This window comes from Scyliorhinus canicula, chromosome 23 (assembly GCF_902713615.1).
Source record: "Scyliorhinus canicula chromosome 23, sScyCan1.1, whole genome shotgun sequence".
In the NCBI taxonomy this organism is placed as follows: Eukaryota; Metazoa; Chordata; class Chondrichthyes; order Carcharhiniformes; family Scyliorhinidae; genus Scyliorhinus; species Scyliorhinus canicula.
In genome coordinates, this window is record NC_052168.1 from 26509688 (window position 1) to 26524528 (window position 14841).

Below are 14841 nucleotides of genomic sequence, written 5' to 3' on the forward strand. Positions count from 1 at the left end.
GGGTCACTGTCTGTGAGGAGTCTGCACGTTCTTCCCATGTGTGCGTGGGTTTCCTCCAGGTGCTCCGGTTTCCTCCCACAGTCCAAAGACATGCAGGCTAGGTGGATTGGCCATTCTAAATTGGCCTTAGTGTCCAAAAAACAAAAAGGTTAGAAGGGGTTATTGGGTTACGGGGATAGGGTGGAAGTGAGGGCTTAATGCGGGTCGGTGCTGAGTCGATGGGCCGAATGGCCTCCTTCTGCACGGTGTTCTATGTATATGTAAACCAGTGTCCAGTAGCTCAAGTGCACCCTTTACACTGCCTGGGAGCAACGATGCGTGTTGATCAATACCAGTACGATTAATGAGAACAGACTTTGGTCACTCCTTTACATTGTTAGAATAAGCACATTAAGAGTACTAACTACTGCAAAGTCAATCCAGATTTGGAAGTTTTCCCTTCCTTCTAATTATCTATTATACTGCTTCAAAGCACTCTGTAATAGGGAAACAGCATTGCCACACCCAGTAAAAACCTGAACACAACGGATGAGATCATCCTAACCACTGTTAGCGCCCCAATGCACTGTGGGATGGAAGATCCTGCAGACATTAGAAATTTGTAACAAACACATTACCCCCGGGTCAGATGCTATGAAGAAAATAGAGTTGTTTCAGGTGTGGCATTGTCAATGGAATGGACCGCACCTGAAACTTCCACTTTTCTAATGGCTCCATAAATACAGCCTGAACCGCTGACTGTTCCCAGCATTTGGTTTTTAATACATTTCTTTAATCCCTGACTTACTTTAGGTTCCATCTTTGGATTGTGAGGGTGAACACGCAGACACAGGGAGAATGTGCAAACTCCACACGGACAGTGACCCAGGGCTGGGATTAGAACCCGGGTCCTCAGCACCGTAGGCAGCAAACCACTGCCACGTGCCGCCCATCTGAGATATTTTGTTCTAAATAAGAACTACAGGCTGCAACTCAATCTCAAAATTCAGATAGCTATTTTGCCTCGTTTTAACTCAGAATCATCTGCTCACAGTCCATTCGGCGCATTATGCCAGCTCATTGAAAGCTTTCAAATTAGAGATTAGATTTAAATTTACTATCACGTGTACTGAGGTACAACGAAAAGTATTGTTCTGCATACAGTCCAGGCAGATCATTCCATACATGAAAACATAGGACATACAATAAATATGCAATGTAAATACATAGACATAGATATCAGGTGAAGCATACGGAGTATAGTGCTACAACAGTAGAGAAGATGTGTGGAGCGTTCAGTTCATCAGAGAGTCATTCAGGAGTCTGGTAACAGCGGGGAAGAATCTGTTACTGCATGTTCTCAGACTTTTGTTATCTTCTGCCCGATGGAAGGGGTTGGAAGGGATAATAACCCAGGTGTGAGAGGTCTTTGATTATGCTGCCCACTTTCCAAAAGCAGCAGGTGTAGTCAGTCAATAGATGGGAGACGGGTTGGCGTGATGGACTGGGCTATGTTCACGATGGCCGAGCAGTTGCCATACCAGGCTGTGATGCAGCCATATAGGATGCTTTCTATGGTGTATCTGAATAAATTGGTAAATGTCAATGTGGACATGCCAAATTTCCTAAAGTTTCCTGGGGAAGTATAGGCGCTGTTGTGCTTTCTTTTGCAGTGGTGTCGACGTGGGTGAACCAGGACAGATTGTTGGCGATGTGTACATCTAGGAATCTGAAGCTGCTAACCATCTCCACCTTGGCACCATTGATGCATACAGGGGTTCGCTTCCTGAAGTCAATGACCAGCTCCTTAAATTTTGCTGACATTGAGGGAGAGATTGTTGTCTTTGCACCATGCCACTAGGTTCTCCATCTCCCTCCTGTACCCTGACTCATTGTTGTTTGAGATCCGGCCCACTGCAGTAATTTCATCAGCTGGAGCCGGAGCCAAGTGTTGCCACACAGTCATGTGCGTCTAGGGAGTATACCGCTCTAGTTTTTCTTTTTTTTTTAAATTTAGAGTGCCCAATTCATTTTTCCAATTGCTGGGCAATTTAGCGTGGCCAATCCACCTACCCTGCACATCTTTGGGTTGTGGGGACGAAACCCACGCAAGCACTGGAGAATGTGTAAACTCCACACAGACAGTGACCCAGAGCCGGGATCGAACTGAGACCTCAGCGCCATGATGCAGCAGGGCTAACTCACTGCGTCACCGTACTGCCCACCGCTCTCTATTTTAGACAATAACACCATACACTTTCTCTCTAAGTATAGATCCAATTCCCCATTGAAAGATACCACTGAATTTTCTTCCATTACCTTTCAGGTAGTACATCTCAGATTAGAATTCACTGTGTTTAAGGATCATCTCTCAGATTCTTTTGCCAATCAGCTTAAATTGAACATTGTGGGTGCTGGCTCTCCCACCTTTGCAAGCAACTTTTCTCCATCCACGCCATCCACTCCGTTTAATTTTTAAGCTAAAAAAAAAGCCTCCCCACAGCCTTCTGAGCTTAAAGAACAAATCCAGTTTCCGCAGTCTCTCCACACATCTCAGTTTTAACGTTTGAAAAGTTAACATAGAAAAACACTGATCGGGAGTCCATTCTAGATCGTTATCTGGTATCTCCTGCTGGAAGTGTGTACGCATGGATAATGGTGAAAAACAGAATACAGTGAGGGAAATTGTGAATGTTGTTTGAGTCAGCCTACTGACATTCACAGTTGATGCTTATACATAAAGTAAGAAGTCTTACAACACCAGGTTAAAGTCCAACAGGTTTGTTTCAAACACGAGCTTTCGGAGCACGGCTCCTTCTTCAGGTGAAGAAGGAGCCGTGCTCCGAAAGCTCGTGTTTGAAACAAACCTGTTGGACTTTAACCTGGTGTTGTAAGACTTCTTACTGTGCTCACCCCAGTCCAACGCCGGCATCTCCACATCATGTATACATAAAGTGGCTACATCTGGAACTAATACCAGATGACTGGTTTCCTGGAATCCTACATTAGCAACGATTCATACATCTTCAAAAGGAAACCAAGAGAAATTTAACCAGAAAATAATAAACCAAGAAGTAAGCAGTGTTAAATTAGAGATTATTCTGCATCACATACAGAACCAAGAGGAATGCTGTGCAATCATAACTGCAATGAATCAGTAATTGCTTACTACCAAAAATACCTTAAGCAAAATCCTCACCTTGCAACATGCTCCTGTAGGCAGTGTCTGCAATGGCATAGATGTGAGGTGGCAACTCATGCCGTTTTTTTCCCTTGTACATCTCAACAATCTCCTCCGTGTAGATAGGCAGATTCTTGTATGGGTTGATTACCACACAGAAAAGACCTGAGTAAGTCTAAAAACAAAAGACAAAGACAAAGTTAAACACCTTTTACCGTTATTATATAATGTATTATGAGGGATGCAGAGGCTGCGTCATTAAGTATATACAAGGCCAGTGGGCAGCACGGTGGCACAGTGGTTAGCATTGCTGCCTACGGCGCTGAGGACCCGGGTTCGAATCCCGGCCCTGGGTCACTGTCCATGAGGAGTTTGCACATTCTCCCCGTGTCTGCGTGGGTCTCACCCCCACAACCCAAAAGATGTGCAGGATAGGTGTATTGCCCACGCTAAATTGCTCCTTAATTGGAAAAAATAATTGGGTACTCTAAATTTATTTTTATTTTTTTTTAAGTATATACAAGGCCGAGATAGGCAGATTTTTAATCAGCAAGGGATTTCAAGGGTAATATGGCGGGAAAGTGGAGTTGAGGATTAGCCTATCAGGTCAGTCATGATCTCATTGAATGGTGGAGCAGACAATTGCCTGCTTCTGTTCCTACGTCTTATGGTCTTATACCAAAACGTGCATATTTTAAATTTCAAAATGTAGTTAAAGAGCAGCGGCTATAGTTAAAGAATAATGTCAAATTTATGTGCCTCCTCTAATGACATTAGGTTTATCCAATGAGGTCCTAAATCAAATGTCCCATGTTCACCCTCTTGGTAAATTAGATAATCTCAAGTTTGCGTGGGTTTCGCCCCTGCAACCCAAAGATGTGCAGAGTAGGTGGATTGGCCACGCTAAATTGCCCCTTAATTGAAAAAAAATGAATTGGACACTCTAATTTTTTTTTAAAAGTTAGATAATCTCAGCTGCAGTGGTCACTGCAAGAACAAATGGCCTCTGCAAACCTGGGTTAGTTTTCACCATATACAGCAACCGTTGCCAACGGCATACATCTGTAAATGCTCTGTAAAGATAGGGTTGGGCTCAACTGCAACAACCCCTGCAAATGTATAGTTCACCTAAATGCATCAGTGAATCTAGTACATTGCGATTATTTGGATAAGGTAATTGGAGAATGGTTGGTTCCAATGATAGCTCAACCAAGAATCATGAAGAATTCAATGCCCGCAGGGGTAGAAGGGAATATAGAAACCAAGTCCAACAGAAAATGTAAAACGCAGACCCCAATTCAATCAATGTATGTGCACAATGTAAGAAGTCTTGTACATTAATAATGCTGCTCACAACTGTTGCAAGTAATGATTCCATGCTCAAGGCAATGGAAATGGTTCAATTTCACATGAGCAGGAATTCAAAATCGGATGTGGCGCTTACGGCCAGCCGATGAATTGGAATTGGCCTGTACTGCCTCCAAATTTGGATTTTGTACAAGATCCATGGCAGTAAGAGGTCCGTCCTCAAGATCTAAAATCTGTTTAACCATGAAACTGAAATATTAACTGTTTCTCTCCCCACAGATGCTGCTGGACCTGAGTATTTCCAGCACTTTCTGCTCAATCCCACATTTCCAGCACCCACAGATTTGCTTCTGCAACTTTTCATACAAATCAGCAGCTTGGCTTAGTCATTCAAGTATTGAAAGAAAATCAATCCTTGGCTGCTGTGTTTGGGGTCTATCATCAAATTAAGGAGACCAGATTTGTGATTCTATAATATAAATATGACTTCAAATGTACTTTGGAATGTTCTAGGGTTGTAAAGGCTGCTGCATAGATGCAAGTTTCTTCTTCTTGTTTTTTTATTAAGGCAAGTGCCTTCAGCCAGTTCACAGATACCTGCTCACTCTGGAGGTTAAAGTTTTACATCATATGGTCAAGACTCAACGTGTATTTAAAACACCTACAGGATTATGGTAAACAATAGCTGTCCATAATTTCATCCCACTGCAAAACTCTCACTGGTTTGATTCAAAACAGTTATCTGAAAGGCCAAACCAGCTGTTTTCTGGGAGCTCAATTCTACTGCAATACATTCTAGGAAATTAAGTGAAGACTTTGGTTCACTTAAGAGGAAGGACAGTGATGAAGAAAACAAATTCCTCCTGATCATATGTGGAGAAATGAGAGTGTGACGATGACAACCTTACTCACGGAGTACTCCATTATTACACCAAGGCTCCTACATGTTCGGAATTTTAAAATATATATTTAAATTATTTATTTTTCCAATTAAGGGACAATTTAGCATGTCCAATCCACCAACCCTTTAGTTGTGGGGGTGAAACCCACGCAGACACAGGGAGAATGTGCAAACTCCACATGGACAGTGACCCTGGGCCGGGATTCGAACCCGGGTCCCGAGTGCCATAGTCTCAGTGCTAACCACTGTGCCATGTGCCACCCTTTACATGTTCAACTTTAACTCAAAAACAGATACTAGAAAATAACCAGCATCTAAGAAACTGTAAAACTGTGCTTGAAAGCATGTTCATCATATAAGCCACTGAAGGGAAACTAGAAAATAATTTTACTTGAGGTATTTTGTTGAAAAATTAGTAAAATGTTGAAACTTACAAGACATTTATCGTTTATATAGCGATGCAGCCAAGATTTGTTATTTTGAGTGGAGTGTCAAGTCAGATATCCTCTTCAGTTGAAAATTTAGATCATGAACTATGACTTTAAAGCCATCATATGGTGGAAAACATGTAAAATTAACTTGCTTGGTTCCCCATGATTCTGTCAAAAACAGACTTACTGAGCCACTCAAATTCGAGTTATTCAGCAAGACAGTAGGCGTTATAATTGATCAGCGCCCATTAGTGAAAAGAAGAACAACCCAAATCTCCTTCTCATCAGGATCCAGTGACCCATGGTGTATGTAATGTGCACTTGTCTCAGCTTCAAAGTAAACATTTTTATTTTGATGAAGTAGGGCTGTAAACATCAGTAGGACTACTCCCAAGCAAGAATGCGTGACCGTAGGGAGGGTGAGGGGGTGAAAAACTGGACAATTAATTATACAGGGTTGGTGTTCAGTTTTGTGTAACTTCCTGCAAATGAATAAGACAGTCACAATCTTCATTCTATTATAGGAACATAATAAAGACAGGCAGTCATGTATGGTCAGATGATACGAAAACAAGGAAATCACAAATATTGCATACTTTTCCAAAACCATTAGTTTGGAATGTACTTAGCAAGTATGCACTTACATTTAAAGCTGCTAATGTTTTCAGTTGTGTTTCTCACCAGGAAATTAATGTCAACATGAACTCACAAGATCACCACTAAAGGAGGAATGACAGAAAAGGGCATTTCAAACTCAGCCCACTGCTCATAGCAAGTTTGATCTTGCGTGCCTGAGTGGCTCTTTGTAAACTAGTTTCTTTTCACAGGTATCCGTCCAGTTGCTCTCACCATTAAAAGTGAATATTTTTATTATTTTGCTTAGATGAATTATCAATTCAGCTGGAATTCTAAAATAGTTAGTAAAATGAAAAATAACTAATTAAGCCCGAGGCACAGCGGGATCTCTGCTGATCTTGATGCCACAATTAGTGGGAATAAATTATGCTTTGCAGGCCTTAGCTCCTGGCTTGAATAGAAGGGAACAGACTGAATCACTTAAAACAAATGTCAGCAGCAAGCTTTTCCACCAACTTTATCACGCTCCTTTGCAGCTGTTCTGGGCTATCCATCTTTTAGCAAATGAGCTTCTAATTAAATTGAAAAGTGGAGGAAATTTATATAAACTTAATTTTAAATGTCCTGAACTTGGCACAATTCTTCCAAACAAATGGGATCAAAATGTTTCTGCAACTAAGCAAGTTCTGAAATAAACAGTGGGAATACATAGCATCTGGCGCAAGAGGAAGTGACTTTTGGGGGTGAAGGTCCATCCCCCAGTTCCAGTCGTCACATTTTTTAAATGTGAAAAGAACGGCTTTTCATTTCTACCAATTCGTATTTTATTTCATGTTCCTGCAAATTTTATTAACTATAATAGATAGCATTGAAGTAACATATAACAAATACATAGCAAGGAAACTACAAGACTTTTCTGCTTGACATGGGAAAGTGAACTTGCACACAAAGTTATCAGTTTAAACCAAGTGTCTAGGAGACTTTTAATGGTTTTTTTTTAATAGGGGACGGCATGGTAGCACAGTAGTTAGCACTGTTGCTTTGCAGCTCCAGGATCCCAGGTTCAATTCCCAGCTTGGGTCACTGTCTGTATGGAGTCTGCACATTCTCCCAGTGTCTGCGTGGATTCCTCCAGGTGCTCCGGTTTCCTCCCACAGTCCAAAGATGCACAGGTTAGATGGATTGACCGTACTAAATTGCCCTCACTGTCCAAAAAGGGTAGGTGGGATTACTGGGTTACGGGGAGAGGGTGAAGGTGTGGGCTTAAGTAGGGTGCTCTTTCCAAGGGCCGGTGCAGACAAGATGTGCCGAATGGCCTCCTTCGCACTGTAGATTCTTTGAGGGCATTTTAGTCGAGCAGACTGTCTCATAAATTCAGAGTATGATGCTTAAAAGATTTATCTCACAATGCAGTATACATCTGAACAAGTATAGGTCATTCAGCCCTTCAAACCTGTTCTGCCATTCATCGAGGTCATAACCCATCTGTATCCTGACTCCATCCATCCACCTCCGCTACAATCCATTATTAACACCCTTGGCTAGCAAATCTCAATCAAGGCTTTAAAATTAATTGAGCTATCATCGGATGCTTTTTGAGAGACATGTTACCACACTTTTGCCACCGTTTTGTTTGAAGCTTTTTTATGACCTTGGGCAGCACGGTAGCACAAGTGATTAGCACTATGGCTTCACAGCGCAAAGGTCCCAGGTTCGATTCCCTGCTGGGTCACTGTCTATGCGGAGTCTGTACGTTCTCCCAGTGCCTGCATGGGCTTCCTCCGGGTGCTCCGGTTTCCTCCCACAGTCCAAAGGCAGGTTAGGTGGATTGGCCATGATAAATTGCCTTTAGTGACCAAAAATGGTTATTGGGTTACGGGGATAGGGTAGAAGTGTGGGCTTGAGTGGATCGGTGCAGACTCGATGGGCCGAATATCCTCCTTCTGCACTGTTATGTTCTATATTCTTGTTCTATGTTCCTTTCCTGAATGACCTGCTTCCAATTTGAAGGTTATTTCCACTAGTCCTAATCACCCTCCACTAGCAAAAAGGTTTATCTCTCTTTTCCTGATAAATTTTCAAAATCCTAAATTATTTTCAAAATCCTAAAAACTTCCAAGAAAATCACCCGTAACTTTCTATATTCCAGGAGTGCAAATCCAATTTATGTACTCTCTCATAATTTAACCCCCGGAGCTCCGGTGATGTTTAGTTGAATCTGTGCTGTACTTCTTTCATGGCCCACATATTTCTTGGGTTTGGTACCAGTAAACAGTACACCAGATTAGCCTAACCAGGGCTTTGACAGCTGTAGCACAACTTCCTCCTCTCTGTTCTGGCTCTTGAAAGACACTGATTTTCTTATTGTACCTGACCATTGTATTTTAGTAATTTGAGTATGTGGGTCCCTCAATCCCTTTGAATTGCCATTGTACCTAACTTTTCACCTTTACGCACTTAAAAAAAATCCATGATCACCTATTAGATGAAACCTTTTGACACGTCTGTAAAACTGTCACTTTTTTTGCACATAGTACTGTTGAAACATTTACATTGTACTTTAAACTGAATGATTCAACAGCAAGTTTCATATCTCATTTTCAAGTTAGTTAGAATCATAGTTTCGATCACATTGCACAATTCGGCCGTGAGCAGGAGTTAATTATTTATCTCTGGTTCATCAGATTCTGGATGATGGGTGCTCTTGTTAATTTTTTAAAAAATGAACAGGAAGATGTGCTTTAGTAGGGAATAACAACTTTTGGGCAGCTGTAAATAAGGAAAAAACATTTCATAACCACATTGATTGCAGAACAACTCGACTCAGCTTACATCCTGTTGACTCCAGCTGCTGGGGTACATTATGGGGATCAAATAATGTTTGTTGAACAAAATTGTATGAGGGATATCTGCAATATGGATTTAGTAGAGTGGTTGTCAAAATTGGCAAGCAGTAAATTAATGTTTTACCATGGATTTTTGCCGCTCCAGTTGGCGCTTCACAATTTATTTTGTTGTAGGGGCCACAATATTTTGAAATTTGAGGGAAGCAAATTTAGATAATGCCTTCTCTAGGCCTCTAGCAATTCTGAGACCTGGCACCAAGTCATTGACTCCCATCCATTGACTGTCTACAATTCCTGCTGCCTCAGAAAGACACCCAGCATAATTAAGGACCCCACGCACCCTAGACATACTGTCTTCCACCTTCTTGTCAGGGAAAAGATACAAAAGTTTGAGGTCACGTACCAACCGGCTCAAGAACAGCTTCCTCCCTGCTGCCATCAGACTTTTGAATAGACCTACCATGTATTAAGTTGCTCTTTTCTCTACACCCTAGTTATGACTGTAACATTATAGTCTCTCCTTCCTTCCGTATGTACGGTATGCGCTGTCTGCATAGCATGCAAGAAACAATACTTTTCACTGTTTACTAATACATGTGACAATAGATCAAATCAAAAAACGTTGTCCCCCAGATCTCCGTTTGAATAATTCCCTGTGTTTCTGAAGACAGCAGCTCATTCTTGGTTTGCACGAGTGGCATAAACCTCATCAGTAAGAGGAGAGATGAGTGCATTGATCAAGCTACGTCTCCTATTCTTGCCTGATGTTCAACGGTTGAATTGTTTTAGCTGACAGTTAACAGCCAAGGATTCAAAGCCTCTGGTTTAACATGGCTTGCTGTATACGGTGTTTGGCATTGAGCCGAGGGCAGTCGAGGTGCACGCTTGGTCAGAGTAAAGGGGATTTGTATCTGAAATCACAGATATCATAGGGATATCATAGATATCCTCCGTTGAGCCTCTTCCCAACCTTCCTGATCTGAATCTATGTGTGCGCGCGCGTATAGGAGGAGGAGAGAGAGAGAGAGAGAGAGAGAGAGAGAGAGAGAGAGAGAGAGAGAGAGAGAGAGAGAATTCGGAGACACAGAGGGACGATTTTGCAGTGGAAGGGATAATGGGACGTTTTTAGGAAAATAACCTAGATGGAGCTTGCGCATGAGATTTAAAATGTTAGGGCCACAGGGTCAACAGGATTCAGAAAGAATAAGTGTTAGAGAGAGGGAAAGGGAGAATTGATGTATGAGAGCAGATGGGCTGAGTAGGCTATGGAGTTTTAAGCAATGCTTAAAAGGAAGAGATGGGGAGGGAATTCCAGGGCTTAGGGCCCAGGCAGCTGCGGCACAGCCACCAAAGCTGGGGTAATTAAAATGGGGGAGGGGGTGTAGAAGGGCAGAATTAGAGTAACACTGCCATCGTTGAGGGTTGTAGTGATCCCCCAATAGGTGTTAGCTGTCAATTTTGTAACATTTTTGGGCAGCACGGTGACATCGAGGTCCCAGGTTCGATCCCGGCCCTGGGTCACTGTCCGTGTGGAGTTTGCACATTCTCCCAGTGTCTGCATGGGTTTTGCCCCCACAACCCAAAGATGTGCAGGGTAAGGGGGGGGGGGGGGGGGGGGAATTGGGTACTCTAAATTATTTTTTAAAATTATTATTAATATTTGAGTTGGCACAGCACTCTGTGGGTTCAAGTCACACTAGAGTCTGGACAGGTCTTGTATCCAAGTAGATGCACCAGGCATCAGCACCGAGGGAGTGGTGCTACCACAAGCACTTTAATTGAAAGAAAAAAAGAATAGGATACTCTAAATTTAAAAAACAGAAAGGACAAGGGAATTGGGGTAGTTTACACCAAAAATAAATGCCAATAAGATCCTTCCCAAATGAAGAACTTAGATGATTTAGATTGGCAGAGGAGGACTAGAGTCATCCGTACAAGATTAGTTCAGGAGAATGAGAAGGATTTTCATCAAAACATATGAAATTGCTAAAGAGCTTGACAAGGAGAATGTTGGGGGAGGACATTTCCCTGGTAGGGAGTTCGGAACTAATAGTCAGTTTCAGAATAAACAGTGAGCCATTTAAAACCGAGATAATGAGAATTTTCTCCACTCAAAGGATCGAGCGTCTTTGGAATTCTCTACCCCAATGTGCTGTGGATGCTCAGTTGGTGAGTATATTTCAGGCAGGGATCAACAGAAATCATAGAACATAGAATATTACAGTGCAGTACAGGCCCTTCGGCCCTCAATGTTGTGCTGACCTGTGAAACCACTCTAAAGTCCATCTACACTATTCCCTTATCATCCATATGTCTATCCAATGACCATTTGAATGTCCTTAGTGTTGGCGAGTCCACTACTGTTGCAGGCAGGGCATTCCACGCCCTTACTACTCTCTGAGTAAAGAACCTACCTCTGACATCTGTCCTATATCTATCTCCCCTCAATTTAAAGTTATGTCCCTTCGTGCTAGACATCACCATCTGAGGAAAAAGGCTCTCACTGTCCACCCTATCTAATCCTCTGATCATCTTGTATGCCTCAATTAAGTCACATCTTAACCATCTCTCTAACGAAAACAGCCTCAAGTCTCTCAGCCTTCCCTCATAAGATCTTCCCTCCATACCAGGCAACATTCTGGTAAATCTCCTCTGCACCCTTTCCAATGCTTCCACATTCTTCCTATAATGCGGCCACCAGAACTGCACGCAATACTCCAAATGCGGCCGCACCAGAGTTTTGTACAGCTGCAACATGACCTCATGGCTCCGAAACTCAATTCCTCTACCAATAAAAGCTAACGCACATTGCCTTCTTAACAGCCCTCTCAACCTGGGTGGCAACTTTCAGGGATCTGGGTGGCACCTTTCAGGGATCTAGGTACATGGACACCGAGATCCCTCTGCTCATCCACACTATCAAGAATCTTGCCATTAGCCCAGTACTCTGTCTTCCTGTTATCCCTTCCAAAATGAATCACCTCACACTTTTCTGCATTAAACTCCATTTGCCACCTGTCAGCCTTTGTAACTTGTAACATCCTTCTGCACTGTCCACAACTCCACCGACTTTAGTGTCATCTGCAAATTTACTCACACATCCTTCTACCCCCTCCTCCAGGTCATTTATAAAAATGATAAACAGCAGTGGCCCCAAAACAGATCCTTGTGGTACACCACTAGTAACTGGACTCCAGTCTGAACATATCCCATCAACCACCACCCTTTGTCTTGTTCCAACTAGCCAATTTCTGATCCAAACTGCGAAATCACCCTGAATCCCCAGCCTCTGTATTTTCCGCAATAGCCTACCGTGGGGAACCTTATCAAACGCTTTACTGAAATCCATATACACCACATCAGCTGCTTTACCCTCATCTACCTGTTTGGTCACCTTCTCAAAAAACTCAATAAGGTTTGTGAGGCACGACCTACCCTTCACAAAACCGTGTTGACTATCTCTAATCAAATTATTCCTTTCCAGATGATTATACATCCTATCCCTTATAAACCTTTCCAAGACTTTGCCCACAACAGAAGTAAGGCTCACTGGTCTATAGATACCGGGGTTGTCTCTACTCCCCTTCTTGAACAAGGGGACAACATTTGCTATCCTCCAGTCTTCTGGCACTATTCCTCAAGACAATGACGACATAAAGGTCAAAGCCAAAGGCTCAGCAATCTCCTCCCTAGCTTCCCAGAGAATCCTAGGATAACTCCCATCCGGCCCAGGGGACTTATCTATTTTCACACTTTCCAGAATTGCTAACACCTCCTCCTTACGAGTCTCAAGCCCTCCTAGTCTAGTAGCCTGTATCTCAGTATTCTCCTCGACAACATTGTCTTTTTCCTGTGTGAATACTGACAAAAAATATTCATTTAGCACCTCTCCTATCTCCTTGGACTCCACGCACAACTTCCCACTACTGTCCTTGACTGGCCCTACCCTTACCCTAGTCATTCTTTATTCCTGACATACCTATAGAAAGCTTTAAGAGTTATCCTTGATCCTACCTGCCAAAGACTTCTCGTGTACCCTCCTGGCTCTTCTTAGCTCTCTCTTTAGGTCCTTCCTAGCTAACTTGTAACTCTCGAGCGCCCTAACTGAACCTTTGCATGAGCCTCCTTCTTCCTCTTGACAAGTGTTTCAACTACTTTACTAAACCACAGTTCCCTCGCTCGACCACTTCCTCCCTGCCTGACAGGTACATACTTATCAAGGACACGCAGTAGCTGTTCATTGAACAAGCTCCACATTTCCATTGTGCCCATCCCCTGCAGTTTCCCTCCCCATCCGATGCATCCTAAGTCTTACCTCATCGCATCATAATTGCCTTTCCCCCAGCAATAACGCTTGCCCTGCAGTATTATCCCTTTCCATTACTAAAGTAAACGTAATCAAATTGTGGTCACTATCACCAAAGTGCTCACCTACCTCCAAATCGAACACCTGTCCTGGTTCATTACCCAGTACCAAATCCAATATGGCCTCGCCTCTCGTTGGCCTATCTACATACTGTGTCAGGAAACCAGCCCGCACACATTGGACAAAAACAGACCCATCTAAAGTACTCGAACTATAACGTTTCCAGTCAATATTTGGAAAGTTAAAGTCCCCCATAACAACTACCCTGTTACTTTCGCTCCTATCCAGAATCATCTTTGCAATCCTTCCCTCTACATCTCTAGAACTTTTCAGAAGCCTATAGAAAATCCCTAACACGGTGACCTCTCCTTTCCTGTTTCTAACCTCAGCCCATACTACCTCAGTAGAAGAGTCCTCATCAAACGTCCTTTCTGCCACCGTAATACTGTCCTTGATTAACAATATCACGTCTTCCCCTCTTTCACCACCTTCCCTGAGTTACTGAAATATCGAAACCCCAGCACCTGCAACAACCATTCCTGTCCCTGCTCTATCCATGTCTCCGAAATGGCCACAACATCGAAGTCCCAGGTACCAACCCATGCCGCAAGTTCACCCACCTTATTCCGGATGCTCCTGGCATTGAAGTAGACACACTTTAAACCACCTTGCTGCCTCCCAGTAGGCTCCTGCAACTTTGAAACCTTACTCATGACCTCACTACTCTCAACCTCCTGTATACTGGAGCTACAATTCAGGTTCCCAATCCCTTGCTGAACTAGTTTAAACCCTCCCGAAGAGCATTAGCAAATTTCCCTCCCAGGATATTGGTGCCCCTCTGGTCCAGGTGTAGACCATCCCGTTTGTAGAGGTCCCACCTACCCCAGAATGAGCCCCAATTATCCAGGAATCTGAAACCCTCCCTCCTGTACCATCCCTGAAGCCATGTGTTCAACTGCTCTCTCTCCCTATTCCTTGTCTCGCTAGCACGTGGAACGGGTAACAACCCAGAGATAATAACTCTTTGTCCTAGATCTAAGTTTCCACCCTAGCTCCCTGAATTCCTGCCTTACATCCCTATCCCTTTTCCTACCTATGTCGTTGGTACCTATGTGGACCACGACTTGGGGCTGCTCCTCCTCCCACTTAAGGATCCCGAAAACACGATCCGAGACATCGCGGACCCTGGCACCTGGGAGGCAACACACCAACCGCGAGTCTCTCTCGTTCCCACAGAATCTCCTATCTATCCC

General features: G+C 43.2%; 1 protein-coding gene across 5 annotated transcripts in view; it reads right to left on the bottom strand.

The window, feature by feature from the left end:
• LOC119956378 (myosin-9-like) overlaps positions 1-14841 on the bottom strand; it is a 187089-nt gene that overhangs the window by 142003 nt on the left and 30245 nt on the right. For all 5 annotated transcript variants that reach the window (XM_038783544.1, XM_038783543.1, XM_038783546.1 and 2 more), the window contains one exon: positions 3179-3335. In XM_038783544.1, the coding sequence (XP_038639472.1) occupies positions 3179-3335 (157 nt within the window). The remainder of the gene's footprint in view (positions 1-3178; positions 3336-14841) is intronic.